General features: G+C 37.3%; 2 protein-coding genes and 1 long non-coding RNA gene across 4 annotated transcripts; 1 reads left to right on the top strand and 2 right to left on the bottom strand.

The window, feature by feature from the left end:
* Positions 1-1,257: 1,257 nt before the first annotated feature.
* Positions 1,258-11,315, top strand: ric3b (RIC3 acetylcholine receptor chaperone b). The gene is made up of 6 exons (XM_062042829.1): positions 1,258-1,476; positions 4,985-5,211; positions 7,391-7,469; positions 7,542-7,635; positions 8,665-8,801; positions 10,622-11,315. Exons 1-6 carry the CDS (start codon positions 1,356-1,358, stop codon positions 11,026-11,028), a joined length of 1,065 nt encoding a protein of 354 aa, XP_061898813.1. The 5' UTR covers positions 1,258-1,355; the 3' UTR covers positions 11,029-11,315.
* Positions 3,102-11,987, bottom strand: LOC133646913 (uncharacterized). Of its 2 annotated transcripts, none has more exons than XR_009825381.1 (6): positions 11,587-11,987; positions 10,819-11,106; positions 10,617-10,698; positions 7,526-7,680; positions 7,356-7,436; positions 3,102-5,142 (listed from the first exon to the last, which is right to left on the bottom strand). It is a non-coding gene; the product is annotated as an uncharacterized LOC133646913 (long non-coding RNA). The 2 variants fall into 2 exon arrangements; XR_009825382.1 differs by lacking the exon at positions 11,587-11,987 and adding an exon at positions 11,408-11,554.
* A 5,791-nt stretch (positions 11,988-17,778) lies between these two features.
* psma1 (proteasome 20S subunit alpha 1) lies at positions 17,779-26,572 on the bottom strand. The gene is made up of 10 exons (XM_062042831.1): positions 26,460-26,572; positions 22,162-22,206; positions 21,974-22,075; positions 21,804-21,907; positions 21,628-21,716; positions 18,641-18,711; positions 18,438-18,567; positions 18,280-18,359; positions 18,087-18,191; positions 17,779-18,012 (listed from the first exon to the last, which is right to left on the bottom strand). Exons 1-10 carry the CDS (start codon positions 26,460-26,462, stop codon positions 17,944-17,946), a joined length of 798 nt encoding a protein of 265 aa, XP_061898815.1. The 5' UTR covers positions 26,463-26,572; the 3' UTR covers positions 17,779-17,943.
* Between the last annotated feature and the right edge of the window lie 216 nt (positions 26,573-26,788).

The raw sequence follows: 26,788 nt of genomic DNA, 5'->3' as shown, positions 1-26,788 counted from the left end.
CATATTGATATATATAAGTTGATGTGAGACAATTCTACTTCCATAACCATAAATTATTGAAATATGTAATAAATATTGTATTTGTACATATTTTCAAATCTCACATCTCAAAAATATATTTACAAATACACATTTATTTATATTTATTACATTTATGAATATAAAAATGTTTACATTTATAAATTGTATTTGTATATATTTTCAAAATATATATTAATACTTATTTATACAAATGATTTATTTATTTGTATATGTATTAATATATGCATATGTATTCATATCATATTGATATATATAAGTTGATGTGAGACAATTATACTTCCATAACCATAAATTATTGAAAAATGTCATAAATATTGTATCTGTATATATTTTTTAAATCTCAAAAATATATTTACAAATACACGTTTATTTATATTTATTAAATGTGTATGTAAATATACAAATGTTAAACAGTTTTATATTCATCCATTTTATTTGTATATATTTTCAAATCTCAAAAATATATTAACACATATATTTTAATTAAACACATTATTTATTTGTATATCACATTTGTATATTTACTAATATATGCATAAGTATTAATATTCATATTGATATATATAAGTTGATGTGAGACAATTCTACATCTATAACCATAAACTATTGAAAAATGTCACAAATATTGAATTTGTATATATTTTCAAATACACGTTTTATATTTATTAAATGTATAAATATAAAATTTTTTTAGTTTTTTATATTTACACATTTTATTTGTATGTATTTTCAAATTTCAAAAATATATTAACACATACGTCTTTATTTATACAAATTATTTATTTATTTGTCTATCACATTTGTATATTTATTAATACATGCATATGTATTAATATTCATATTGATATATATAAGTTGATGTGAGACAATTCTACTTCCATAACCATAAACTATTGAAAAATGTCACAAATATCCAAAACGTGTTGCTAAAAGTAGATAAAGGTTGTGTATGAGGAAGGTATCTAAAGTTGTGCTTTGGCGTCACTTGGTGGCCACAGCTTGTAACTACAAGCACTTAGATATTTTTTTATTTTACACATAAAAGTTTAAATCAGCACCATAAAATATTGAAACAATTAATAAATACCTTTAAAATGTGATGGATTATCCCTAAAAAAGTGTCTTGAGTAACTAAGGGCTGTCTATGAGGTATCTAAAGTTGTGCTTTGGCGACACTTGGTGGCCGCAGCTTGCAATTGCAGCCACGGAGCACTTCCGGTCCATCAAAGGAAACCTAATGGCTCGCCAGAGACGCGATCGTCAACGTTCTGTCTGACTGAAGGTGTGCGCGCCGTGTCTCTTGACGGGTTGCCATGGTGATGTCCACCTTCCAGAAGGTGACGCTGGCCACGTGCCTCGTGCTGTGCGTGGCGCTGCTGCTTCCCAAGATGTTGCTTTCCCGCGGCAAGAAGGACGCCGACCAGCGGCCGGAAGGTGCGTCACGACGCTTAAACACGTCCCCGCTCTTATGTCGGCGTGTCTTAAGTTGCGCTTTTGGCTTCGTTTCGTTGGGATAACCAGCGAGCCTTGAATTTAATAACATGTACTTGTACTGACACTCTCCTCCCTGAAGGGGGCGCCATAAACACAGCATATTTATTGTCATTGTTATATTACGTCAGCTTTATTTTGCTGCGTCATAATTTAGCTTGAGTAATTAATTTAAAAGTACATTTCTATGGTCCATATTATTTACCATTTATGTTTGTATTAAGGATTTTTCCCCCCTCCAATATATATTTGATAAGATTACAAATTTGAGTCAGAATTAATGTTTCAGTTGACTTCACTACAATGTTTTAAAAAAGCACAAATTTAACCATCGAAATTAAATGAGTACGTGTTGTTAGTTGTTTAGGTAGAACCTAGGTCAGACCTGGCCAAATTAAGGCCCGGGGGCCACATGCGGCCCGTTAAGCTTTTCAGTCTGGCCCGCCGGACATTCCCAAAATGTTTTTTTAGATCTTTAAGATGGAAAGTGTAGCTGCCATTAGGATGTGCACTCATGTTTTCTAATGACCGTAATATCAGGGGTGTCCAAACTTTTTCTACTCAGGGCCACAGACTGAAAAATCAAGGCATGCGGGGGCCATTTTTATATTTTTCCTTTTTTAAAACCAATACAATATATAGTTGTTGTTTTTTGAACCTGTATGGCTTTCCTCAAGTTTGGGTCCCAGTACCCGGAAGGGTCTCAGTCAAAAAAATGTTAGAAATAAGTCATAAATTATTATTTTTTCATTTAACGCTTGAATCTCGAGATCAACTTTTGATCAAAATTTGTTTTTATGTTTATGCCCTTATTTATATGGCAAACACACAAACTATGCAACATTTTCCCCCAAAACATTTCAAAGTGGAATATTGGATGTGAAGTAATTGGAACCTTAAATAGGTCAATAATTCATAACAATAAAAAAAATAAAAAGTATAAGTGTTGAAAATAAGCCACATTTCAATTTTTTTTTTTTACTTTTAACGCTCAAGTCTGTACATCTGTTGATTATAAGATTTTATAATTTTTTCATTTTTTGTTTGTTTGATGCCCTTTTTGTGAAAGAAAACTATGTTTCTCACAAAATATGCAATATTTTCCCCCCAAAATATTTCAAAGTGGAATTGTTCAAGTGAAGTAATTGGAGCCTTCAATAGGTCGATAACTTTGTGTTATTAGTGTCAACATTGCAACTTTTTCTTGTTACATTTAAACCTGTTTACTCTTTTATTACACTTTTTCATGTTTTACATTTTTATTTTAGTATTTTCAGAATGTGCCGGGGGCCGTTAACAAATTAGCTGGGGGCCACAAATGGCCCTCGGACCGCACTTTGGACATGCCTGTGGTAAGTCTTCAACTATACAACGTATTTCAATGGTTGGAATCTGCACTTATGGAGGATATACCAGTTACTAGGGATGTCCGATAATGGCTTTTTTGCCGATATCCGATATTCCGATATTGTCCAACTCTTAATTACCGATACCGATATCAACCGATACGATATATACAGTCGTGGAATTATTATTATGCCTAATTTGGACAACCAGGTATGGTAAAGATAAGGTCCTTTTTTAAAAAAAATTATAAAATAATATAAATAAATTCAAAAAAATTTCTTGAATAAAAAATAAAGTAAAACAATATAAAAACAGTTACATAGATACTAGTAATTAATGAAAATTAGTAAAATTAACTGTTAAAGGTTAGTACTATTAGTGGACCAGCAGCACGCACAATCATGTGTGCTTACGGACTGTATCCCTTGCAGACTGTATTGATCTATATTGATATATAATGTAGGAACCTGAATATTAATAACAGGAATAAACAACCCTTTTGTGTGAATGAGTGTAAATGAGTGTAAATGGGGGAGGGAGGTTTTTTGGGTTGGTGCACTAATTGTAAGTGTATCTTGTTTTTTGTGTTGATTTAATTAAAAAAAACAAAAACCATACCGATAATAAAAAAACGATACCGATAATTTCCAATATTATATTTATCGGACATCTCTACCAGTTACTATGGTCATCTAATTAGTTACTATGGTAATCTACGTCACAGCAGCTCAGACGAGGCACCAAGCAGTGTGGGCGGGAAGCGTTTGCACAGACGCGGAAGGAGCTTTTCACAACAAAGCTCTAAAGCTTAGTGATGTATCAGATTGTAGGTGGGTTTATTTTGTACCCTTCGCGTTCATATTTCACTTGATTGTAAAATATGTCGATCGAAAGGGGGTGTGACATTCATATTTTGTCAATATTCAGTGTTTTATCGTTCATAGAAAAAATAAAAAAATTCCATTACGTTTTTAAGGCGGTCTGTCATAAAGTTTTAAGCATTCAATCAGACATTATTGTGAAGTTTTGTATTAGTGTCCCTGAAAATAGATATACCGGCCCCCAGACACATTTTGTTCTCTAAATGTGGCCCCCGACCCGTGTCAAAATAATTGCCCAGGCCTGACCTAGATTATACTGTCATGCTTTTATTCTGAAGCGTACTTTGCACAGGAACAGGAAGTCCCTGTGTCCACATTCTCGTTGCATAACTAGACAGTAATTATGATTACTGCTGTTAAGTTAAAGTTAAAGTGCCAATGATTGTCACACACACACACTAGGTGTGGAGAAATTATTCTCTGCATTTGACCCATCACCCTTGATCACCCCCCTGGGAGGTGAGAGGAGCAGTGAGCAGCAGCGGTGGCCGCGCCCGGGAATCATTTTTGGTGATTTAACCCAATTCCAACCCTTGATGCTGAGTGCCAAGCAGGGAGGTAATGGGTCCCATTTTTATAGTCTTTGGTATGACTCGGCCGGTGTTTGAACTCACAATAATGACGAAGTTAATACCACGTTGGCACAAACTACATTTTTTTTTATAGCGCTCACACTTTTGATGTCGACAATAACCTAAGCGGACCTTTTTTTTTTAGTAATAAGAATACTGTGGACCTTGACTTGATAAGTTAGTGGGAGAGTTTCATAATACTTTTTTTTTATTTCCGATATTGAAGCCTTGAGTATTGATCCGATATGATATCAGCAGGGATCATACATACCTGTATTATTTTGTAGTGTGGAAGGTTAGAAAAGGTTTCAAAGAGTCAAATGGTATAGGTATTAAAAACACTAACCTATTGTTTATTACCAGTCTGGAAAGGAATTATGCTGTCTTTAAATTAAAGTTAAATGACGCGGACACGTTTGTTACTGGATACTTTCTAATACACATCTGCCTTGGAGACTTTGTATGTGTAATATGCAACTATAATTATTTGAAGCTTGTTTATGTTAACAGATGTCTTCAATATTGTTCAATTAAGGGTGACTAGCTTGTGTGCTATTGTGTGCTTAGCTGTTGTGTAGCTGCACGTCACAACGCTATCAGGACACCTTTTATAATATACTTGGCTGCCCTTTGTCGCCCCCTTGTCTGCAGGAGGTCATTTCCCTCCCTTAGTGCACCGCCAGAGTGCCACCACCAGTGGCCGTGGCCAGAGAGCCGCGGGTTCGAGTCTCCCCAAAGCCCACAGCACGGAGGCCACAGCCAGGGCCAAAGGAACGGGGCCGGGGTCAGGACCTGCGGGAAAGTCCAACCTGGCGGGACAAATCATTCCGGTCTACGGTTTTGGGATTTTACTCTACATTCTTTACATCCTCTTCAAGGTGCCACACTCTTGTTGACCGCTCACAGGCACTAGGAGGCGCAATTGCATGTTTTTTTTTATGTTGGACAGGGTGAACTTATGGACATATATAGTATATTTCATTAATATATTTTTTTAAATTCCATTTATAATTAATCATAAACAAATAATTCAAATTTTTAAAACGTACAATTATTAATATATACTATTATTTAAACTTAACTATTTATTTATTTAATAAAATAAACTATAAATTGTAATTTGTATATCATATAAACATACATATAGACACATATATACATTTATGTAATATATATATATATATATACATACATACACAAATACACACACTCACACAATGGAGATACATATCTATGTACAGTATATATATATATCTATGTACAGTATATATATATATATATATATCTATGTACAGTATATATATATATATATATCTATGTACAGTATATATATATATATATCTATGTACAGTATATATATATATATATATATACACACACACACACACATACATACACACATGTTTTTATACAGGTATATACATACACAAATATATAAATATATATACATAGATACATATTTGCATATACATGCATGAATATATATATATATATATATACACATATATGTATGTATGTATATATATATATATACATACGTACATACACACACGTTTATATACATATAAACATACATATATAACGTGTATATATGTATGTATATATAGACACGTATATACATGTAATATATATATATATATATACATACATACACAAATACATAAATATACACACACACTATATATATATATACATGTATCTATGTACAGTATATATTATATATGTACACACATGTTTATATACAGGTATATACATACACAAATATATATATACACACATATATATACACATAGATACATATTTGCATATACACGCATGAATATATATATATATATACATATATCTATCTATGTATGTATGTATATATATATATATATACATATATATGTTTATATATATATACACACATACATATATCTATGTATGTATGTATATATATATATATATATATATACACACATGTTTATATATATATATACACACATACATATATAACGTGTATATATATATATACCGGTATATATACATATGTTTATATGTATATATACACACATACATATATAACATGTATATATATATATATATATATATATATATATATATATATATATATATATATATATATATATATATATATATATATATATATATATATATATATATAAGTCGGGGTCCACTTAAATTGATTCATGATACAGATATATACTATCATCATAATACAGTCATCACACAAGATAATCGCATTGAATTATTTACAATCAGGGGTGTGGAGGGGGGGGGGGGGGATGGGTATGGACATCAAGTAGTGGACATAGAGAGAGAGAGAGAGAGAGAGAGAGAGAGAGAGAGAGAGAGAGAGAGAGAGAGAGATCAGAAGGCATAAGAAAAAGAAAAAGTATCTGCATTTGATTGTTTACATTTGATTATTAGCAAACACATATATATATATATATACCGTAATTTCCGGACTATAAGCCGCTACTTTTCCCCCTCGTTCTGGTCCCTGCGGCTTATACAAGGGTGCGGCTTATTAACGGCCTGTTCTTCTCCGACACCGACGAAGAGGATTTCGGTGGTTTTAGTACGCAGGAGGAAGACGATGACACAATGATTAAAGACCGACTTTTCATATACCGGTAGGCTGGTTATTTTGATAACGTACAGGCGAGCACTTTGTATTACTTTGCACCGTTGTATTATTTGTACTCTGCACGAATGCTGTTCGCCATGTCAAACATGTGAAAGTTTGATTGAATGATTGAAAGATTTATTGTTAATAAATGGGACGCTTTGCGTTCCCAAACAGTCATCTCTGTCCCGACAATCCCCTCCGTGGTAGCAGGAACCCCTATATACTACGGTAATTACACATCAAAACCCTGCGGCTTATAGTCGGGTGCGGCTTATATATGGAGCAATCTGTATTTTCCCCTACATTTAGCTGGTGTGGTTTATAGTCAGGTGCGGCTTATAGTCCGGAAATTACGGTATATATATATATACATATACACGTTATACATACTGTATTAAGCTGTGGTTGTTTGTGCGTGTTGTCAGATCACGTCAAAAGGCAGCAGTCAGCCGCCAGAGAGCAGGATGTCGTCTGCGCGCTCGGAGAACAAGAAGAGAAAGATCAGTGAGTGTGGAAGCGCTAACCAAGTGAGCGACGTAACCGAGTGGTCTTCTAAAAACCTTGTTGGTCCCGCAGCTGACTTTGAGCTGACTCAGCTGCATGAGAAGTTGCGGGAAACGGAGCTGGTGATGGAGAACATTGTTTCCAACGCCCAGCACAGTCCTGAAAGGTACGTGCTAGCTCGTCAGTGCTGAAGTGCTAAAGCGGGGCTGTCCTAAGGGCAAAGTGGATGGATTCTTAATGACAGCTGACATTTTCCACTAAAAAAATCTAAAACAGCTTTAGAACATGACACAAAATAATAAGGAAAAACTGGAAATCGTAGAAACCAAAAAAAACATTTTAACAGTAAATAATGATAACATAGAAGAAAATATAAAAACAAATATTAGTAAAAATAATAATATAGTAGCAGTAAATAGAAATAATAATAGAAATGCATAACAATAATAATATAAATAATAGCGGTAGTATAAAAATAATAGTAGTAAGAGTAAATAATAATTTTAATAGTAAATAATGATAATATAGTAGACAATATAAAAATAAATATTAGTAAAAATAATATTAGAAATAATAGCAGTAGTATAAAAATTATAGTAGTAATAGTAAATATAGTAATAAATAATAGTAAATAATAATACTTATAATAATAGCAGTAATTACCTATAATAACAATAGTAAATAATAATACTTATAATAATAGCAGTAATTACCTACAATAACAATAGTAAAGTACAATACTAATGATAATAGTAATAACAGTTGTACTAAAACAAGTAATATTAAATAAAGTAATAGATAATAGTAAATAGTAGTAAATAATAATAATTGATATTTAAATATAATCATTAAAAAATAGCACTAAAATAATAGTACTAACAGTAAATATAAAAATCTATATTTGATAATTAAATATCTATTTTAATATATAACATACATTGACATATAAAATAGTACAACAATAACAGTAGTAAATAATTGTCTTCAATTATAATATTAACAGTATTGGATAATAATAATAGCAGTATGATAAATAATAACAGTGAATAATAGTAAATAAAAACAACAATAGTCAAAGAAATAATAAATAATAATATGAATAGAAGGAAAAATAATATTAAGAAGAAAATAACAATTTCAACAGGGTCGCTTAGTTACCTTTGTGTGTGTGTGTGTGTGTGTGTGTACACTAAAGGGGGTCTCAGGGTGTGACATTGGACCAGGAGCAAAGTCTCCTCCAGCAGCTCACAGAAATCACTCGAGTGATGCAAGAAGGTCAGCTGATGGAGGGCGTGGCCTCGTATCAGAACAACAACCAGAGGGGATGGAAAGGTAAAATCTGACACATTGTGACTTGCATCATTTTTGTGTGTGCGACGTTTGTATCGTGTGTGATGTTTGTATTGTCTGTGTTACATTTGTATCGTGTGTGATGTTTGTATCGCGTGTGTGTTTCATTTGTATCGTATGTGATGTTTGTATTGTGTGTGATGTTTGTATCATGACTGTTTTCTATTGTGTGTGATGTTTGTATTGTTTGTGTTACATTTGTATTGTATGTGATGTTTGTATCGCGTGTGATGTTTGTATCGTGTGTGTTACATTTGTATCATGTGTGATGTTTGTTACATTTGTATTGTAAGTGTTACTTTGTATCGTGTGTAATGTTTGTATCAAATGTGATATTTGTATCATATATGATATTTGTATCGTGTGTAATGTTTGTATCGTGTGTGTTACATTTGTATTGTGTGTGATGTTTGTATTGTGTGTGTTACATTTGTATCATATATATCTGTATCGTGTGAAATGTATGTATCGTGTGTGTTACATTTGTATTGTGTGCGATGTTTGTATTGTGTGTGTTACATTTGTATCGTATGTGATGTTTGTATCGTGTGTGATGTTTGTATCATGAGTGATGTTTTCTATCGTGTGTGATGTTTGTATCGTGTGTGTTACATTTGTATCGTGTGTGATGTTTGTATCATGTGTGATGTTTGCATCATGTTTGTTACATTTGTATTGTGTGTGTTACATTGTATCGTGTGTAATGTTTGTATCATATGATGTTTGTATCATATATATTTGTATCGTGTGTGATGTTTGTATCGTGTGTGATGTTTGTATCATGTGTGATGTGTGTATCATGTGTGATGTGTGTTTCATAAGTGATGTTTGTATCATGTGTGATGTGTGTATCATGTGTGATGTGTGTATCATGAGTGATGTGTGTATCATGTGTGATGTTTGTATCATGTGTGATGTTTGTGTCATATGTGATGTTTGCATCATGTGTGATGTTTGTATCAAGTGTGATGTTTGCATCGTGTGTGATGTTTGCATCATGAGTGATGTTTGTATCATGAGTGATGTTTGTATCATGTTTGTATAATGTGTGTATCATATGTGATGTTTGTATCATGCGTGATGTGTATCATGTGTAATGTTTGTATCATGTGTGATGTGTGTATCATGCGTGATGAGTGTATTATGTGTGATTTGTGTATCATGTGTGATGTGTGTATCATGTGTGATTTGTGTATCATGTGTGATGTTTGTATCATGCGTGATGTGTGTATGATGTGTGATGTTTGTATCATGCGTGATGTTTGTATCATGTGTGGTGTTTGTATCATGTGTGATGTGTGTATCATGTGTTATGTTTGTATCATGAGTGATATTTGCATCATGTGTGATGTGTGTATCATGTGTTATGTGTGTATCATGAGTGATGTTTATATCATGAGTGATGTGTGTATCATGTGTGATGTTTGCATCGTGTGTGATGTTTGTATCATGTGTGATGTTTGTTTCATATGAGTGATGTTTGTATCATGAGTGATGTTTGTATCATGTGTGATGTGTGTATCATGTGTTATGTGTGTATCATATGTGATGTTTGTATCATGTGTGATGTTTGTATCATGTGTGATGTGTATGTGTGATGTTTGTATCATGTGTGATGTGTAATGTTTGTATCATAAGTGATGTTTGTATCATGTGTGATGTGTGTATTATGTGTGATTTGTGTATCATGTGTGATGTGTGTATCATGTGTGATGTTTGTATCGTGTGTGATGTGTGTATCATGTGTGATGTGTGTATAATGTGTGATGTGTGTATCATGTGTGTGCGATGTGGTACCTCAGACCCTGAAGAAGAGGTGATGTGTGCGCGTCCTGGCTGCTGTTGTCAACACGCTCCTCAGGACGAGGCTACAGCTGACCTGGGAGAAGAAGACAGAAGCAGCCAGGTGGACAATGTTCCAGAAGGTTCCTCAGGTGGACATGATGCAGACCCGGACCATGCAGGTGAGAGTCCAGGAAGTGACTTGAAGGAGGCTCACCTGAAGCAGGAGGATGAGGAGGAAGCAGGTGAGATCCACCTGGGCGTCCCAGACGAGGATCTGCTCGGCGTCCTGAAGGATCTGGAGCTCACCTTGAAGAAGACGTCGGCCATGGAGCAGGAGAAGGCAGACCACCTGAGCCGGCCAGGTGAGACGGACGCGGTCAGACGGAGGAACAAAAGGAGAAGAAGCAAGAAGGAATCTCAGTGACTTGATACATCTGACCAACAATGGCGTCTTCCTTCTTCTCGTGACGTCATCCTGCATGAACCTCATGTATTGGGACTCCTGATTGCAAAGAAAATGTGTCACTTCCTGACTTGTGTCACGTCTTTATAGACACTTTTAAAATATATCTATGCGATAATCATTATGGACTTTAATTATAAGCGTGAAACACAAGTTTATCTATTTACGGCAACGTAACCACCAAATATGTCAAAGCTACGATAAAAAGGGAACGCCTATTTGGAATATAGAACAATGTGGATGGAATAAAGGTCCTTTTTAAAAGTGCACTTGTCGATTATTTGAGGTTATCAGAAGATATTTTCGCGAACTGTTGTTTTAAAAGAAAATATTAAAATACCTGTTTTAGAAAAACCGCCATCAAAGAGGAAGCGGAAGTTGATGACTTTAAACGCATGCGCAAACGGTTCGGGCAGCGACGGAGAAAGCCGAGACCACCTCGCTTCGTCAATTTTGACGTAGTACGGAAAGTAGCCAATCACGAAGCTAAAAAAGGCTACTCATTGACAATGCACTCACTGCTCTTTCGCCCAGTAAATCTTAGATATTATGGAGTCGATTATAAAGTCCGTCTTTTTTCAGGGTTTCATTCCTTTCTCTCGTATGTCCTCTTCTGATAGACACCGTGTTCTCGGTTCTTCTTCGATTTGGTTTGATCACGTTATTTCACGCGAGATTTGGGGCTTGGCCGGCGACATCGGAATCCGCAACCCACCATGGCTGCGCGCGCGCATGCGCACAAAGCACCCATCGAAAGTAGCTCCTTCGCGTAAGATAAATCGTCATTTTAAATTATATTGCATTCATTGCATCTTCTATATTTACATTTTCCTTTTAATCACCGTTCAAGCAGGAATATTAATTTCGTAGACTAATACAGCGTGAGGAAGTTTACACTGATGCAAACAATGGTAGCTTACAGTTGTGTCTTAATAAAAGTTTATTAATGTTAATCACCGTGTAAACATGTTTATTTATTTCAGTTCAAGCTAAGGTTGCGTTTGCACAGCCGAAATACGACGAATCATGTGGAAAGCAAAATTCGACAGCAAAGTCTTTACACGGAAGAGAAACATTCATGCAAACAGATGATCAATTATTGGTATGTTTACTAGGACTGTGCATCTTTGGGCACCACACGATTCGATTCTTAGGGGTAACGATTCAATCAGAATCGATTTTCAATTCAAAATCTATACTTTTATAATAACATTGGATGTCATACAATAGATACACAGCTCTAAAATAAAAAGTCAAACACAAACAAAGCAGCAAGAGAAGTATTTTGTTTTCTAAAGTATATCTGTACAGCAAATATGGGCATCTACATCAACTATATAATTTGCCTGAGTGGCTGGACAGGACAGATAATTGATTTTTGATTTTTTAAAATCAATTGATAATTGTTAAAAATAAGAATTGCGATTAATCTGAAAATCTACATTTTTTTTGACACCCCTAATGTTTACCAAAATATATGTTTTTTTGTGTTTATTGTTTTAGATTTGTGAAGGGATTGCAAGATGGAGCACAGATACAAACATATTCACGATTATCTGTCCGAGGGTAAATACCCTGACGGGTATACAAAAAAATCAACGATTAAGCCTCAGGAGATACGCAGAAAGGTTCAAAATGAAAGGTGAGTACATTTTAAGATACACTATATTGCCAAAAGTATTTGGCCACCTGCCTTTACTCACATATGAACTTGACGTGCCATCCCATTTCTAACCCATAGGGTTCAGTATGATGTCGGTCCACCTTTTGCAGCTATTACAGCTTCAACTCTTCTGGGAAGGCTGTCCACAAGGTTGGGAGCATGGAATTGTCCGAAATATTTAAAAATCCTGGATCATTCAAAGTTCCTTTCACTGGAACTAAGGGGCCAAGCCCAACTCCTGAAAATCAAACCCACACCATAATTCCTCCTCCACCAAATTTCACACTCGGCACAATGCAGTCCGAAATGTACCATACTCCTGGCAACCTCCAAACCCAGACTCGTCCATCAGATTGCCAGATGGAAAAGCGTGATTCATCACTCCAGAGAAGGCGTCTCCACTGCTCTAGAGTCCAGTGGCGACGTGCTTTACACCAATGCATCCCACGCTTTTGCATTGGACTTGGTGATGTATGGCTTAGATACAGCTGCTCGGCCATGGAAACCCATTCCATGAAGCTCTCTGCGTACTGTACGTGGGCTAAATTTGGAGCTCTGTAGCAACTGACTGTGCAGAAAGTCGGCGACCTCTTTGCACTATGCGCTTCAGCATCCGCTGACCCCTCTCTGTCAGTTTACGTGGCCTACCACTTTGTGGCCGAGTTGCTGTTGTTCCCAAACTCTTCCATTTTCTTATAATAAAGCCGACAGTTGACTTTAGAATATTAAGGAGCGAGGAAATTTTATGACTGGATTTGTTGCACAGGTGGCATCCTATGATAGTCCCACGCTGGAAATCACTGAGAGCGGCCCATTCTTTCACAAATGTTTGTAGAAACAGTCTCCATGCCTAAGTGCTTGATTTTATACACCTGTGGCCAGGCCAAGTGATTAGGACCTGATTCTGATCATTTGGATGGGTGACCAAATACTTTTGGCATTATAGTGTATATGTCTTGGTAAAATGTCTATTTCCTTATATGTACTTTTTGAAATGTTGACCGCAGAAGGTCAGCTCCTGTATCGTACCAGAAGGGTGATCCAGTCCAAAAGTGAAGCTTTTCAATGAATTCCATGCATCTGCATTTCATGATTTAACTTTGGGTCTACAGCCATGTGTGTTGCTGTTGCATGCGCCGTTTACGAGTAGCGTGTTCTCCCCCGTCTTTATCAAAATATAACCATAGATGTCAACATTGTCTATGTGCTGAAAGATTAAATTATGATTGCTGCCTTTGGTAAAACTCTTTTAGGTTTTGCTCACATTTGCTTTCTTTTATGTAGACTCGCAAAGTTGGTGCTTTTTGAAACACTCGAAGCAAACGTGTTTAAGAAATACAAATAATGTCAAGATAATACTTAAATGGGGAAATAAACATTAAAAGTTATCAAACCTTTAACGAAGTGATCATTGTAAACGTGTGCATTCCTCGACTCCGTTTCCTTGGACTGGAGTGTGAGCTGCTTTTCTCGTCGTTTCGTAAAATCTTGCACTCGTCCTCCTTTTCTGATAACCTTTCGAGCGGAGGTGGAAATCTTCAGGCACCTCACAATTCGATTAAAAATGTAATTTATGTAATTGATGCAGTTTAAATTTTTTTTTGTTTTACTAAATAAGCATTTATCACTTGCAACTTAAAAAACCTCAGTTCATTTGGAATAAGAAACAGTTATATTAATTCCCACATTTATTACTTTAATAAAATCCTTAAGAAACAAGTGTCATCGCCCAAAACTGATAGCGCGGAAGGCGAAGGTTGTTCATTCCAAACAGAGTCCTGACTTGTTGGTCATTTGGTTGGCCTGCCCCGGTTTGTGTGCATGATGGGGGTTTGGTCTGTTCCGTTATAAAGTTCTGACCTGTTGGTCAGTGCTGGCTGACCAACAGTTACAATTGAATGGATGTTTCCTTTTTTTGTCTTGGAGACAAGTAGACTGCAAAAACTGTTTCTCCCCCAAGTCAGCAAGATTGCAGTAGTTGTGGGATTTATAGGTAAATATTTCAATTAGACAACTATTTCATCTCCTCTTGTCAGCCAATTATGTAACTAAATGCATAACAGTTCATTCAGCAGTTTGCTGAAGAGTTTCTGCACCACCACAGCGTCTTCAATCCCCACTTAACTGTCCTTTTGTTTGGGTACCCTCCTTTTCTTTTTTGAAAACGTTTCGTTTCTTTGGTTGTTTTACAGCTTCGGCCATGATAGCAGTAATTGTATGTAGGCGTTCTTCTTCTTTTAGTTTTCTGGCGGCACGCAGGCGTTTGCGTCGACTTGCGTCTTTTTAACGAATGGGAAAAGGGAGAGCGACATATGCTGTAAAGCAAGTCAGCACATTTGTAGATTTCTGTGAGGCCCCCTCCTCAAGAGTCACTGTCAGAAAAAGCGATACAGACCCCCTCGGGCCATGACAGAGGTGTCATTCAACTAGTTGTAAGTCCATGTATCGTCCCAAAAGCTCTGAAAAGATTTGATGAAGGTTGAAAAGTTACTTAGTGGTGCTTTAAGCACCAAGACCGATGCAGCAGTTGGAGGCTCGGTTGATAGTAGCATGTTCTTCCTACAGGCATGCATGTAATAACTAGAACCCTAACCCCCCGCCCCCCCATTATATATACCGTAATTTCTGGACTATAAGCCGCACCTGACTATAAGCCGCACCAGCTAAATTTAGGGGAACATACAGATTGCTCCATATATAAGCCGCACCCGACTATAAGCCGCAGGGTTTTGATGTGTAATTACCGTAGTATATAGGGGTTCCTGCTACCACGGAGGGGATTGTTGGGACAGAGATGACTGTTTGGGAACGCAAAGCGTCCCATTTATTAACAATAAATCTTTCAATCATTCAATCAAACTTTCACATCTTTGACATGGCGAACAGCATTCATGCAGAGTACAAATAATACAACGGTGCAAAGTAATACAAAGTGCTCACCTGTACGTTATCAAAATAACCAGCCTACCGGTATATGAAAAGTCAGTCTTTAATCATTGTGTCATCGTCTTCCTCCTGTGTACTAAAACCACCGAAATCCTCTTCGTCGGTGTCGGAGAAGAACAGGCCGTATATAAGCCGCACCGTTGTATAAGCCGCAGGGACCAGAACGAGGGGAAAAAGTAGCGGCTTATAGTCCGGAAATTACTGTATTTGCTTTTATTTGCTAAGATCCTCTGCTGATTTTTTGTTTTTTTTAGGGGGCCACAACTGTATGCAGACACAGTTGGACCATGCTCACCGACCAGCTCCAACCGGCTGACTTCCACCAGCTGGGCACCATGTTCTCGCCGATGCACTTCCCTAATAAAGTTCCCTTGAATTTTAGTGTGTCCCAGGTTCAATGTGTCCAATATCCAGTGAGGTAGTGGGAGCATTATTTGATGGCTAAATATGCTTGTCAATATGTGCTTTTTCTATACCATGAATGTAAAGAAAAGCAATCGGAGAGTGCAAACCTGTGCCAAGGCGTCCCTGATGTACGGTATATGCCATTAGCCAACGGGGGTCAGAAGAAGGCCATAGATCAGATCTAGATATGGGGCTGTTTCCTCTGTACAATAGGCATAAAAGCCTATTTATAGTGGTTATTTTTAACATTATTTTACATTCCGTAAAACAAACAAAAACCTTGATTAACCTACAATGCATGCATGGATGGTTGTTTGTACAGTGACATTATTACTTCCAAAAAAAGTGCTTTGACAAACTCATCTTTTCTTTTCGAGAAAGCTGCTAAATCCGACAAAACACCAGATCTTGTGGGGCCGTTCCTTTAAAGAGCCGTTCAAAAGACAGGCTTGGTATTTGGGGTTTTTTAGCAACAAAACATCTAGTAGCCGTTTTTAAGATGTGGAACTGAATAATTTAAATTTACACAAATATTTCTGTACTGGTAAGAAATATTTTTACCAGAATTAATCTGAAATATTGGCAATAATTGTATTTATTTTTTGGTCCAATATCCCCATGCTTTGACAGTGATATAACTATGTTGAATTTCTCTAACCAAAGAACTTTGTAGCATTTTAATAATAGATAAAATACACAATTAATAATATAATGTATATAAAAGTGTAAATAAAGTTAGTTAGGACTTAATAAAAATGTAAATACAATATTTTACAGTACACCCTACTTAGAGTGTGTACGCTTAACCTCGATCAGAACAATGAACCATAAAAGTCAATCTAAATAGACAAAAAATTTTTTTTATTTGTTTTCCAATTGGGTGACATTGTTTCTGCAAGTGCAAACCCAAACTTAACGACTCGGAACGGCAAATCGCTTTTAATCGTACACTTAAGAGAACGTTCAAAAGATTTTTTTCCTTGCCCGTATGTGGGCTCTGTACCGAGGATGTCGTTGTGGCTTGTGCAGCCCTTTGAGACACTTGTGATTTAGGGCTATATAAATAAACATTGATTGATTGAAAGATTTTATTCGTTCGTAAACATCGCATCTCTACTTGGCTGACTGGAATCTAGATCGGTGGTGGGATTTAATCTTTAGGTGTGCTGTGTTAGTATCATTGTAGTATACCATACACCTAAACATCAAAACTAATTTAACTAAAAAGAGATTGAGAAACCGTGTGCCGCCATTGTTCTGTAGAGATGGGAATTGGCACAACAGGATAGAATTATTAATGCTGCACTTTAACCAGTAGAAAATAATACTTATGAAAGCAGTTTACACAAAAGCTCCCTATTTGGTGTTTTGACTTCTGTTATTATGGCGTATCATTGTTACACCTCTAGTGGCGACAGTGCAGGATATGCTGCTGTCTCCAAAACCAACATATACCCGGGTCAAATAGCAACTATCGTAAACCCGCACTTACATCCCAATTTACTTCTTACAGAACTTCATACAAGAATAAAAGTAATAATGTTGCCTTCAGAATTGGAAAATGTTCAAGCACAAGAACGATTTGAACAGATTTGTTTTGTAACTTCTGGCAAGTTCTTCCTGGCGTTTGATAACGTCTAATAAAGACATACCTGGACTCGACGTGCAGTCCTCATTGACGTTTCACAGCCACAACATTGAAAAAAAGGGAGTTTATTCTGGAGGGTTGGACATGTGAGCCATACAAAAGCAAAGATCGCACTAGCAGAATGTTTTCATCAGACGGCACCTCACGAACATTGGTCGTCAGAAACAGGAAGTGCGTCAGCGTTTGGCTGGGGGCTGAAGAGGGGCGGGCCACTTCAGTGCTCCATGGGCTCGTCGGGGGCGCCAACTGCGGGGGCGGCGTCGTCGTCGGCGGGCGGGGCCACCTGACACAAAAGGCTTGGTCAGTACACAGCAATTCAACTTTTCTTTTCGTAAAGACGATTTGGATAATATTCACCCTCCTCTGCGGCCTCTCCTCCAGACCCTCCAGGAAGGGGGCCACGTCGTCGTCGTCGTAGATGGTGAACTCCATGTCCTTACCCACAATGCCGATAGAAACGTTCTACAACACCAATGAGAGTCAACCGGTCAATTTAAACACAGCAGCCCAAGAGTACCGGTACATCACACCCTCTTGTGCTGGTCGGTACCTTGGTGGTGAGGTCCTGCTCCGAGGGTAGGGTCTCCCGGAGCGCTCTGAGGCCGTGCTGGACCAGCTCATTCAGATTACCTGACCGGCAAAGAGACGTCGTTACTCCCCAGGTTAACGCAAACAACTAGTTAAGTCAGAAGACCGGGTGGCGCTCACAGTCCTGGAACTTGTCCATGCATCTCTCCAGGTACGTGCGAGCAGACTGCGAGCGAGCGCCGATGGACATGGCTTTACAGTCAAAGTAGTTGGCTGACGGGCAGGTCTGGAAAATGTGAGGACCCATGTCCTGAGAAAACAGGAAGACGCTCTGTCACCAAAGGCTGATGGGCTTTTAAACAATCTATTGAAGAAGATCTTACGTCATAGCCGGCGATGAGGAGTCCAACACCGTAGGGCCTCCTTCCATACCTCTGTGTTGGGATTTGGGTTTCTGACAGTCGGTCAAGGATGAATGCCAATGTTGTTTTGTAAAAGGCAGCCATTTAGCCAACAAACTACAGTATTTTTCGGACTATAAGTCACAGTTTTTTTCATAGTTTGGCCGGGGGTGCGACTTATACTCAGGAGCGACTTATGTGTGAAATTAATAACACATTACCGTAAAATATCAAATAATATTATTTATCTCATTCACGTAAGAGACTAGACGTATAAGATTTCATGGGATTTAGCGATTAGGAGTGACAGATTGTTTGGTAAACGTATAGCATGTTCTATATGTTATAGTTATTTGAATGACTCTTACCATAATATGTTACGTTAACATACCAGGCACGTTCTCAGTTGGTTATTTATGCCTCATATAACGTACACTTATTCAGCCTGTTGTTCACTATTCTTTATTTACTTTAAATTGCCTTTCAAATGTCTATTCTTGGTGTTGGGTTTTATCAAATATATTTCCCCAAAAAATGCAACTTATACTTCAGCGCGACTTATATATGTTTTTTTCCTTCTTTATTATGCATTTTCGGCAGGTGAGACTTATACTCCGGTGCGACTTATACTCCGAAAGATACGGTAAGTGCAATCGCTTCTCCCGTCAAGAATGCTTCAAGCTACGTCTTTATGGCGTTAAAAATCATGGAAACTAACCATGTAACTCTGATTCCGACCTTTTAGTACAGAACATCAGCAAAGACAAGTTGTCATTTTATACGAAAAAATCATAATTTTAGTAGGAAATTTTGAATTTACAAGAACATTATTTTCCCGAATATAGAGAGCACCGGTATATAAGCCCCACCCACAAAAATTTACATGGGAAAAAAATATTTCCCATATAAGCCGCACTGATATATACATTGTGATATAAGTTATTTACACAGAAAGATTGTCTAAATGTTTATTCACATACCATAATTGTTTCTAAACACGTCAGGAAAACGGCTGATCAAACAAAACAGAAGTCATCGTCACGGACCCACTAGCTGCGGAAGCCAGCTCTCCGATCAGCTAAACAGATTGAATAACTCCACGGTGACGTTTTGGTGAATTTACTGAGGAATTTGTGAAAATAAAACAATGCCATTGTAAGTTAACAATCCTAACACAGAGACTCGTAAATGTGTTCATGCTAACGACGCTAGCTTGATCACATTAAGATAGCACGCACAAATTATGCATGAAAACAGTCCAACTGACATCACACATGGGACGGTTTAGTAAGTAAGAATTGTTTTAGTTATATCGTAAAACTTACAAACGTTGCTTGGAGCAATAAATGGAGAACCGCTACGGAATGACACTTCTACTTCCGGTTGAAAGCTTTAGACAGAGGGGCACTGCAACACCTGCAGTGAACGAACTCGTCCAAAAGATGGCGCCATAGCACAAACTAACACACCGTTTCAGTGTCTGCTTGTTTGTTAGTTTTTTTTAAACTATTTGCATTATGGCTGTCAGCAAAGGAAAATGTATAAAGTAGCCACACCGTTTCATAAGCCTCAGGGTTTAACGCGTAGGAAAAAAAGTAGCGACTTATAGGCCAGAGTTTTTGGGATATAAAAACATTTACGTTTAAACAAAGCGACATCTTTTTTAAAATTTAGAAATAAATGCAACAAAATATTTTGATAAATACATCTACAGATAACATCTTAAGATATTAACATTTAATGATGTGGGTTTATTGTTGTGAGTGTAGGGCTGGGCGGTAAAACGATATCAATATACATCACGATAGACACGATATCAATTAAAAAATGCCTTTGATAAAAAGTTTGATTTTTTCTCTCTTCTTTGTCGTAAGAAAGCGGAAGTTACGAAGCAAAGTTGGTTGCATGAACAATGTCGTTTCATGGAGAGTACTTTTAGTTTGTTGTGTTCAAAATACATTTGTAAAAATGTGATCAAGTTAGGTAAGTTAAGTTGAAAGTTACAACTTTATGAGTTAAAAAAATAGAAAATGGATGGATGGATGGATTTTCACAAGAAAAAGTAAAACAAAATAATGAGAAAATAACGCAATTTTAAGAGAAAAAAGGCTGGTATATTAGGTAAACAATATTGGAATTTCACTGGAAATTATTGTAGTTTTGACAAGACGAAAGCCGTAATATGAGAATAAATTCAGAAAATGAGAATTGTTTCAACATTTTATAAGAATATATTTTTTTTACAAGAATGCAGTCGTTATATTACGAGTAGATGGAGAGTACTTTTCGTTTGTTGTGTTCGAAATAAATTAGTAAAAATTAGGTTAAGTTAAGCAAGTAAATAAGTTAAGCTGAAAGTTACAACTTTATGAGTTATAATTAGGCACAAAATAGTTGTAGTGGTAGAAGATGAAAATGGTAATATATTGTATAATTCATTTTAGGGCTGGACATTACAACTAGGGCAGCACGGTGGCAGAGGGGTTAGTGCGTCTGCCTCACAATACGAAGGTCCTGAGTAGTCGTGAGTTCAATCCCGGCCTCGGGATCTTTCTGTGTGGAGTTTGCATGTCCTCCCCGTGACTGCGTGGGTTCCCTCCGGGTACTCCCACCTCCAAAGACATGCACCTGGGGATAGGTTGATTGGCAACACTAAATTGGCCCTAGTGTGTGAATGTGAGTGTGAATGTTGTCTGTCTATCTGTGTTGGCCCTGCGATGAGGTGGCGACTTGTCCAGGGTGTACCCCGCCTTCCGCCCGATTGTAGCTGAGATAGGCTCCAGCACCCCCCGCGACCCCGAAGGGAATAAGCGGTAGAAAATGGATGGATGGCATTACAACTAATACCGGTATGTTTTATAAAGAGATATATATTTGAGATAATACCTTTGTTACGGCCGACCCTTTCACCCACAGTAAAGTAGCGCACATTTGGAGCGTTGTGTGTGTTTTTTGCCCTGTGAGGATACTGCTGCCGACGAGATGGACGAGTCGTGACGCGGGGAGGGGGCGGTCGAAGACGAACCTGGAGTCCAAACACTCCTGACGCATGAAGTTGCTGTGGGAGAAAGGCTGATTGAGTCTTTGTGTGATCCTTCAAACTCACAGATGTGGAGGATTAAAGAAGCAGAGCGATGTGACCCACCATAGCAGCCTGGCGTCTGCGGTCAGTCCCGCGATGGAGATGCCGATGTGGTTGTCAACATGGAGGATCTTCTTCTGGTGAGCGGCGAGCTCTGACTGAGCTCTCTGCAAACAGACCGTCATGTGATCTGGACGTCCACTTTTAAAAGTCAACAACGTGATTACCATTACCTTTAGTGCAACGAGGACCGCTTGCGTTTTGGATTTAAGTCCAACGGTAGCAGAGCCTTGTTTCACAGCCTCCATGGCGTACTCTATTTGATGAATACGACCCTGAATGCCAAGAAGGAGTCATTATACCCATCATTTTCTCTTTGACACCACTGAAATCAACATTGCAGACAGAAATAAAAATGTACCTGTGGGCTCCATACGGTCACATCGTTGTCATACTGATTGCGAAACTGCAGGTAGAAAACAAAAAGCATTGAAACACACTCGGACCGATAGATGTTTGGATTTAAACTACAGCGACGCTTACATAGTTGTCTTGCATCATCATCATCATCCTCAATTCTAACACACTGTTGCTCACAGAAACGACGCCCGGCTGTTCTAGAACGAGGTCTCGGGTTCCAACGTGACTAAATAATTGATAAAATTGTGCTGGAGTAACACGAGTGCACAACAAACAAGCAGTCATGTTATTTATAGCTCACACTTCTGGCTAAAAGGGAAACTGCACTTTAAAAAAAAAATGCACCTATCATTCACAAACCCTATACAAGACAAGAACACACGTTTTTCTTTTTAAAAAAAAATGCATTCCAAGTCATAAATTACGGCAAGTAGAAGGTGGCTAACAATGCGGCTAATTGCGTACACTATTTTGCTCATAAAGCACTCTAAATGACATAGCACCAACAATACTCGATTTACATGCCGTGACCTAAATATTAACCAAATATGAGCGGTATTTTTATTATAATCGCTAACGCAGACGCTTTAAACACAGAGCGCTAACTATCTTATGCTGCTATATTGACACACTGAGCAGGTGAGCTGCTGCATCGCCTCTGAGTTGGTAAAAGTTTAGATTACCGTATTTTTCGGACTATAAGTCTCAGTTTTTTTCATAGTTTGGCCGGGGGTGCAACTTATACTCAGGAGCGACTTATGTGTGAAATTATTAACACATTACCGTAAAATATCAAATAATATTATTTAGCTCATTCACGTAAGAGACTAGACGTATAAGATTTCATGGGATTTAGCGATTAGGAGTGACAGATTGTTTGGTTGCTCTGGAGAGGGAAGTCTGGGGGTCTCTGCTGGAGCTGTTGTCCCCGCGACCCGATTCCGGATAAGCGGTTGAAGATGGATGGATGGATGGATTGTTTGGTAAACGTATAGCATGTTCTATATGTTATAGTTATTTGAATTACTTTTACCATAATATGTTACGTTAACATACCAGGCACGTTCTCAGTTGGTTATTTATGCGTCATATAACGTACACTTATTCAGCCTGCTGTTCACTATTCTTTATTTATTTTAAATTGCCTTTCAAATGTCCATTCTTGGTGTTGGGTTTTATCAAATAAATTTCCCCAAAAAATGCGACTTATACTCCAGTGCGACTTATGTTTTTTTCCTTCTTTATTATGCATTTTCCGCAGGTGCGACTTATACTCCGGTGCGACTTATACTCCGAAAAATACGGTATAAATAATGCCTCTCACCTGGATAGTAGAAGGATGTGGACATAAACCAAGAAGTTGGTGAACTTTGACATCCAACTTAGACCCGGAGATGACGAGAAAGACACGAAAAAAAACCCGCTTCTTTGCGGCCACCTTTTTATAACCCTATGCGAGATTATGATTAATTCTTAAATGATAAGATATAAAACGTCCCATCAGTCAGTATCCCACTGAGAGCACACATTGAACAGTAAGTGAGTATCTTATTACAGGGATGTGAGCACCCTTTGAGGAAAAAAAGAGGGAAAAGGTGGGAAAAAATGGTGCTGCCATGCAAACCCCTTAAAAAAATTCTGAAAATCAAGACTACATTTCCTGCTATTGGAAGCATTATCAACCAACCTCTTTTGGCTGTCTTTTCTACACTTAGGTACATATGGAAATTAATTTGTGTCTTTATTATGAAAAAAATTTGAATTTGTGTAACTGAAATTTTTGCATTGGAAATTTGTGGACTGAATTATTTGACACTGAATTGTAAAACCCTGAATTTCAAAACACTTAATTTTTAAACACACCCATTTTTGCTACCGGAATTGTTTTCACTGAAATTGTCAGCATAATTTGATGAAAAAAAATTCCGTTCACAAAATTCAAACGCAAAAAATTCAGTTACATAAAAAGATTTACCATGTAATGTACCACAGAAGTTTTTGTTTTTTTTAGTATAGTTTGCCAACATTATGACCAATGAAAATGTCATGTAAAATTCTATAACATGCATGCAAAACAATTCAGAAAACCTTTCCCATCTATCGCATCTATCCTGTAGCCACGACCCTACTAGTAATATATTTCCCGTGTTGTGACCTCTGTTTACATCTGTCACGTCAATAATATACCTTTTCGCTGGATACTAACACTAACTAGAACTGGCTCGGAACTAATATGATTAGCAGCAAAGTAGACAGCTGCCAACCTTGTGGCTCGAAGAGCTAAGTGAGGCGACAACAAGTAAGCTAGCCCGATGGTTGGCTAACTAGCGAGCTTGTTTTGGTGCTTTTGGCAAAAGGAACAGCGGTTACCTGCGGCTGAGGCGAACGTTCAACGAGTTTTGAGTATTTCTTATTTAGCACTTAGCAATATTGCTACTTCTGCATCTGCTGATCACTCAGCTTCGAAAACTTGTAGCTCATCCTCCTTGTATTCAGGCTCAAAAATATCTAGGTTCTGGATCATCGTTTGTCCCAAAGTGGTCATCGTTGAAAGAAATTAAGAACATTGTGCCGCTCGTGAAATTAATAGGGGTGTAACGGTACGTGTATTTGTATTGAACCGTTTCGGTACGGGGGTTCCGGTTTGGTTCAAAGGTGTACCGAACGAGTTTCCACACGGACATATTAAGTAGCGTAACGTAAGTTGTGTAAACAATGCCGCTAACGGGCTACGATAGACGACCATACGTCCTCTTTTCACCGGACATGTCCTCTTTTGCGGAGCTGTTAGGGCGGAGTTTCTTAATTGCCTCAAACGTCCGGCAGTTCGAGTTAGGGTTGCGTGTATTTTCAATGTACGTTCAGGGTTAAGAAGGGGTTAAAAATAAAACAAATGGTGCGCGCAGCAGCATTGGTGAGGGAGGGGCAGAGACAGAGAGAGCGAGAGAGTTATGATAAACGCGCATGCGTCAGCAGGCTCTGCTTTTTATCCATAGGTTTATCAGATTTAATTTTTTATTATCTATAGCAGGGGTGTCAAAAGTGTGCCCCGGAGGCCATTTGCGGCCCACAGCTAACGTTTTAAAGGCCCACGGCACATTCTAAAAATACTATTAAAATGAACAAAAACATAACAAAAGTGAAATAAAAAAGCTTAAAGGTTAAATGTAATTTAGAAAAAGTTGCAATGTTGACTAATAAAACAAAGCTGTTTTTTTTCTTCTTTCAAACGGTCATTGCTCAAAACATAATATTGAATCAAAATCAATGTTATTATGAATTATTGACCTATCCAAGGTTCCCATTACTTCACATCAAATATTCCACTAAGAAAAATATTTTTGGTGGAAGATTTTGCAAATTTGGTAAATAAATAACCCCAAAATTTTCATTTTGTTGTTTTCTTACTGTACCGAAAATGAACCGAACCGTGACCTCTAAACCGAGGTACGTACCGAACCGAAATTTTGGTGTGCCGTTACACCCCTAGAAATTAATGCACCACCCTAGGCTTAAAATTAGTAAAATATGTAAATGTTATATGTAATCATGAATGTGCGTGGTCCTCCATTACATATATAATTAGAGCATGTATATATAACGTTGGGAGGTTTTATGGAGCGCTTTATGGGCGGAATAGATCGGATCCATGTTAGCTGACTTTTGCTAGCGTTTATTTGTGATTTAGAATGCATTAAAACAACATATGTGATTGTCTTATATAAGGATTGTGATTGATAGACATTTGAAAATAGTGCAGTTCCCCTTTAGAAGTCTAAATAACTACAGTTCCGTTGACGTTACATAAGCGCAAAAAAACCCGTCATTTTATTAGATTTACAACTAAATGTAAATATATTCATAAATAACTACGTTGAAGGAAACACATTTTTAGACTTAAGTAAAAACGAAAGCAAAATGAGCCACCATGACTTGTTAGCTTCTGCTAATTATTCAGCTATTACTTAAATTATGCCGCACACCCATGCTAGGTCACTGCACGTATGGAATGACTTTAAAGCGTAGACTAATTGAGTATTTTACAAACACAAAACAGATTAATTCCCATATTTTAATCTGCGCGGTTGCTAGCTAACTTTTAGCTTCCAGTCAGGCTGTTTTGCTTACTCACAGTGGAGCTAGCTTGCTAACTAGCGTTAGCCGCAAATGACTAAGCTCTCCGCTCGATTCTTTCGGATTGACCTTCAAACAGTGAGCAGCAAAGGGCTTATTGGGGCTGTTAAATACTTCACACAATGTTTAAGAGAAATACCATAACGACATTTCATTCATACTGACCATGTTTACTCCCTGCTAGCGTCGCCCGACTCTGTCTTCGCCGGCCTCTACACTCGATTACTTTAGCCTGGCTGTGACGTCACAGAACAAAAAGTCGATCTCCGAGTTGAAATCAGTGATCGATGAAGCGGTCAGCTCTTTGATGATTACATTTAGTTTTGTTTTTTTGCTTGTTAAGTAGAACGTAAAAATTGTATATAACAATATAGCGATTATAATATTAAAGGGACGCAATTACAATGATTGTTTTGTTTCTTCAAATGAACACTAGGTGGCAGCACTTGATCAGGAGAAGATGCTATGGTTGTTGAGCACATTAGTACAGGTGT

Source organism: Entelurus aequoreus, linkage group LG03, assembly GCF_033978785.1.
Source record: "Entelurus aequoreus isolate RoL-2023_Sb linkage group LG03, RoL_Eaeq_v1.1, whole genome shotgun sequence".
Classification (NCBI taxonomy): domain Eukaryota; kingdom Metazoa; phylum Chordata; class Actinopteri; order Syngnathiformes; family Syngnathidae; genus Entelurus; species Entelurus aequoreus.
The sequence above is the reverse complement of the archived record's forward strand: the minus strand, read 5'-3'. Positions and strand labels throughout refer to the sequence as shown.

What these genes read in the sequence shown, in the direction of transcription:
- ric3b (XM_062042829.1), top strand. Translation starts at nt 1,356, where the DNA reads ATGGTGATGTCCACCTTCCAGAAGGTGACGCTGGCCACGTGCCTCGTG. An exon ending in GAACAAGAAGAGAAAGATCA is followed by an intron (nt 7,470 to 7,541) that starts GTGAGTGTGGAA and finishes TTGGTCCCGCAG; the next exon opens with CTGACTTTGAGCTGACTCAG. An exon ending in GCCCAGCACAGTCCTGAAAG is followed by an intron (nt 7,636 to 8,664) that starts GTACGTGCTAGC and finishes TGTACACTAAAG; the next exon opens with GGGGTCTCAGGGTGTGACAT.
- psma1 (XM_062042831.1), bottom strand. An exon ending in GCAGACGCCAGGCTGCTATG is followed by an intron (nt 21,717 to 21,803) that starts GTGGGTCACATC and finishes TTTCTCCCACAG; the next exon opens with CAACTTCATGCGTCAGGAGT. An exon ending in CATGGACAAGTTCCAGGACT is followed by an intron (nt 18,360 to 18,437) that starts GTGAGCGCCACC and finishes TTTGCCGGTCAG; the next exon opens with GTAATCTGAATGAGCTGGTC.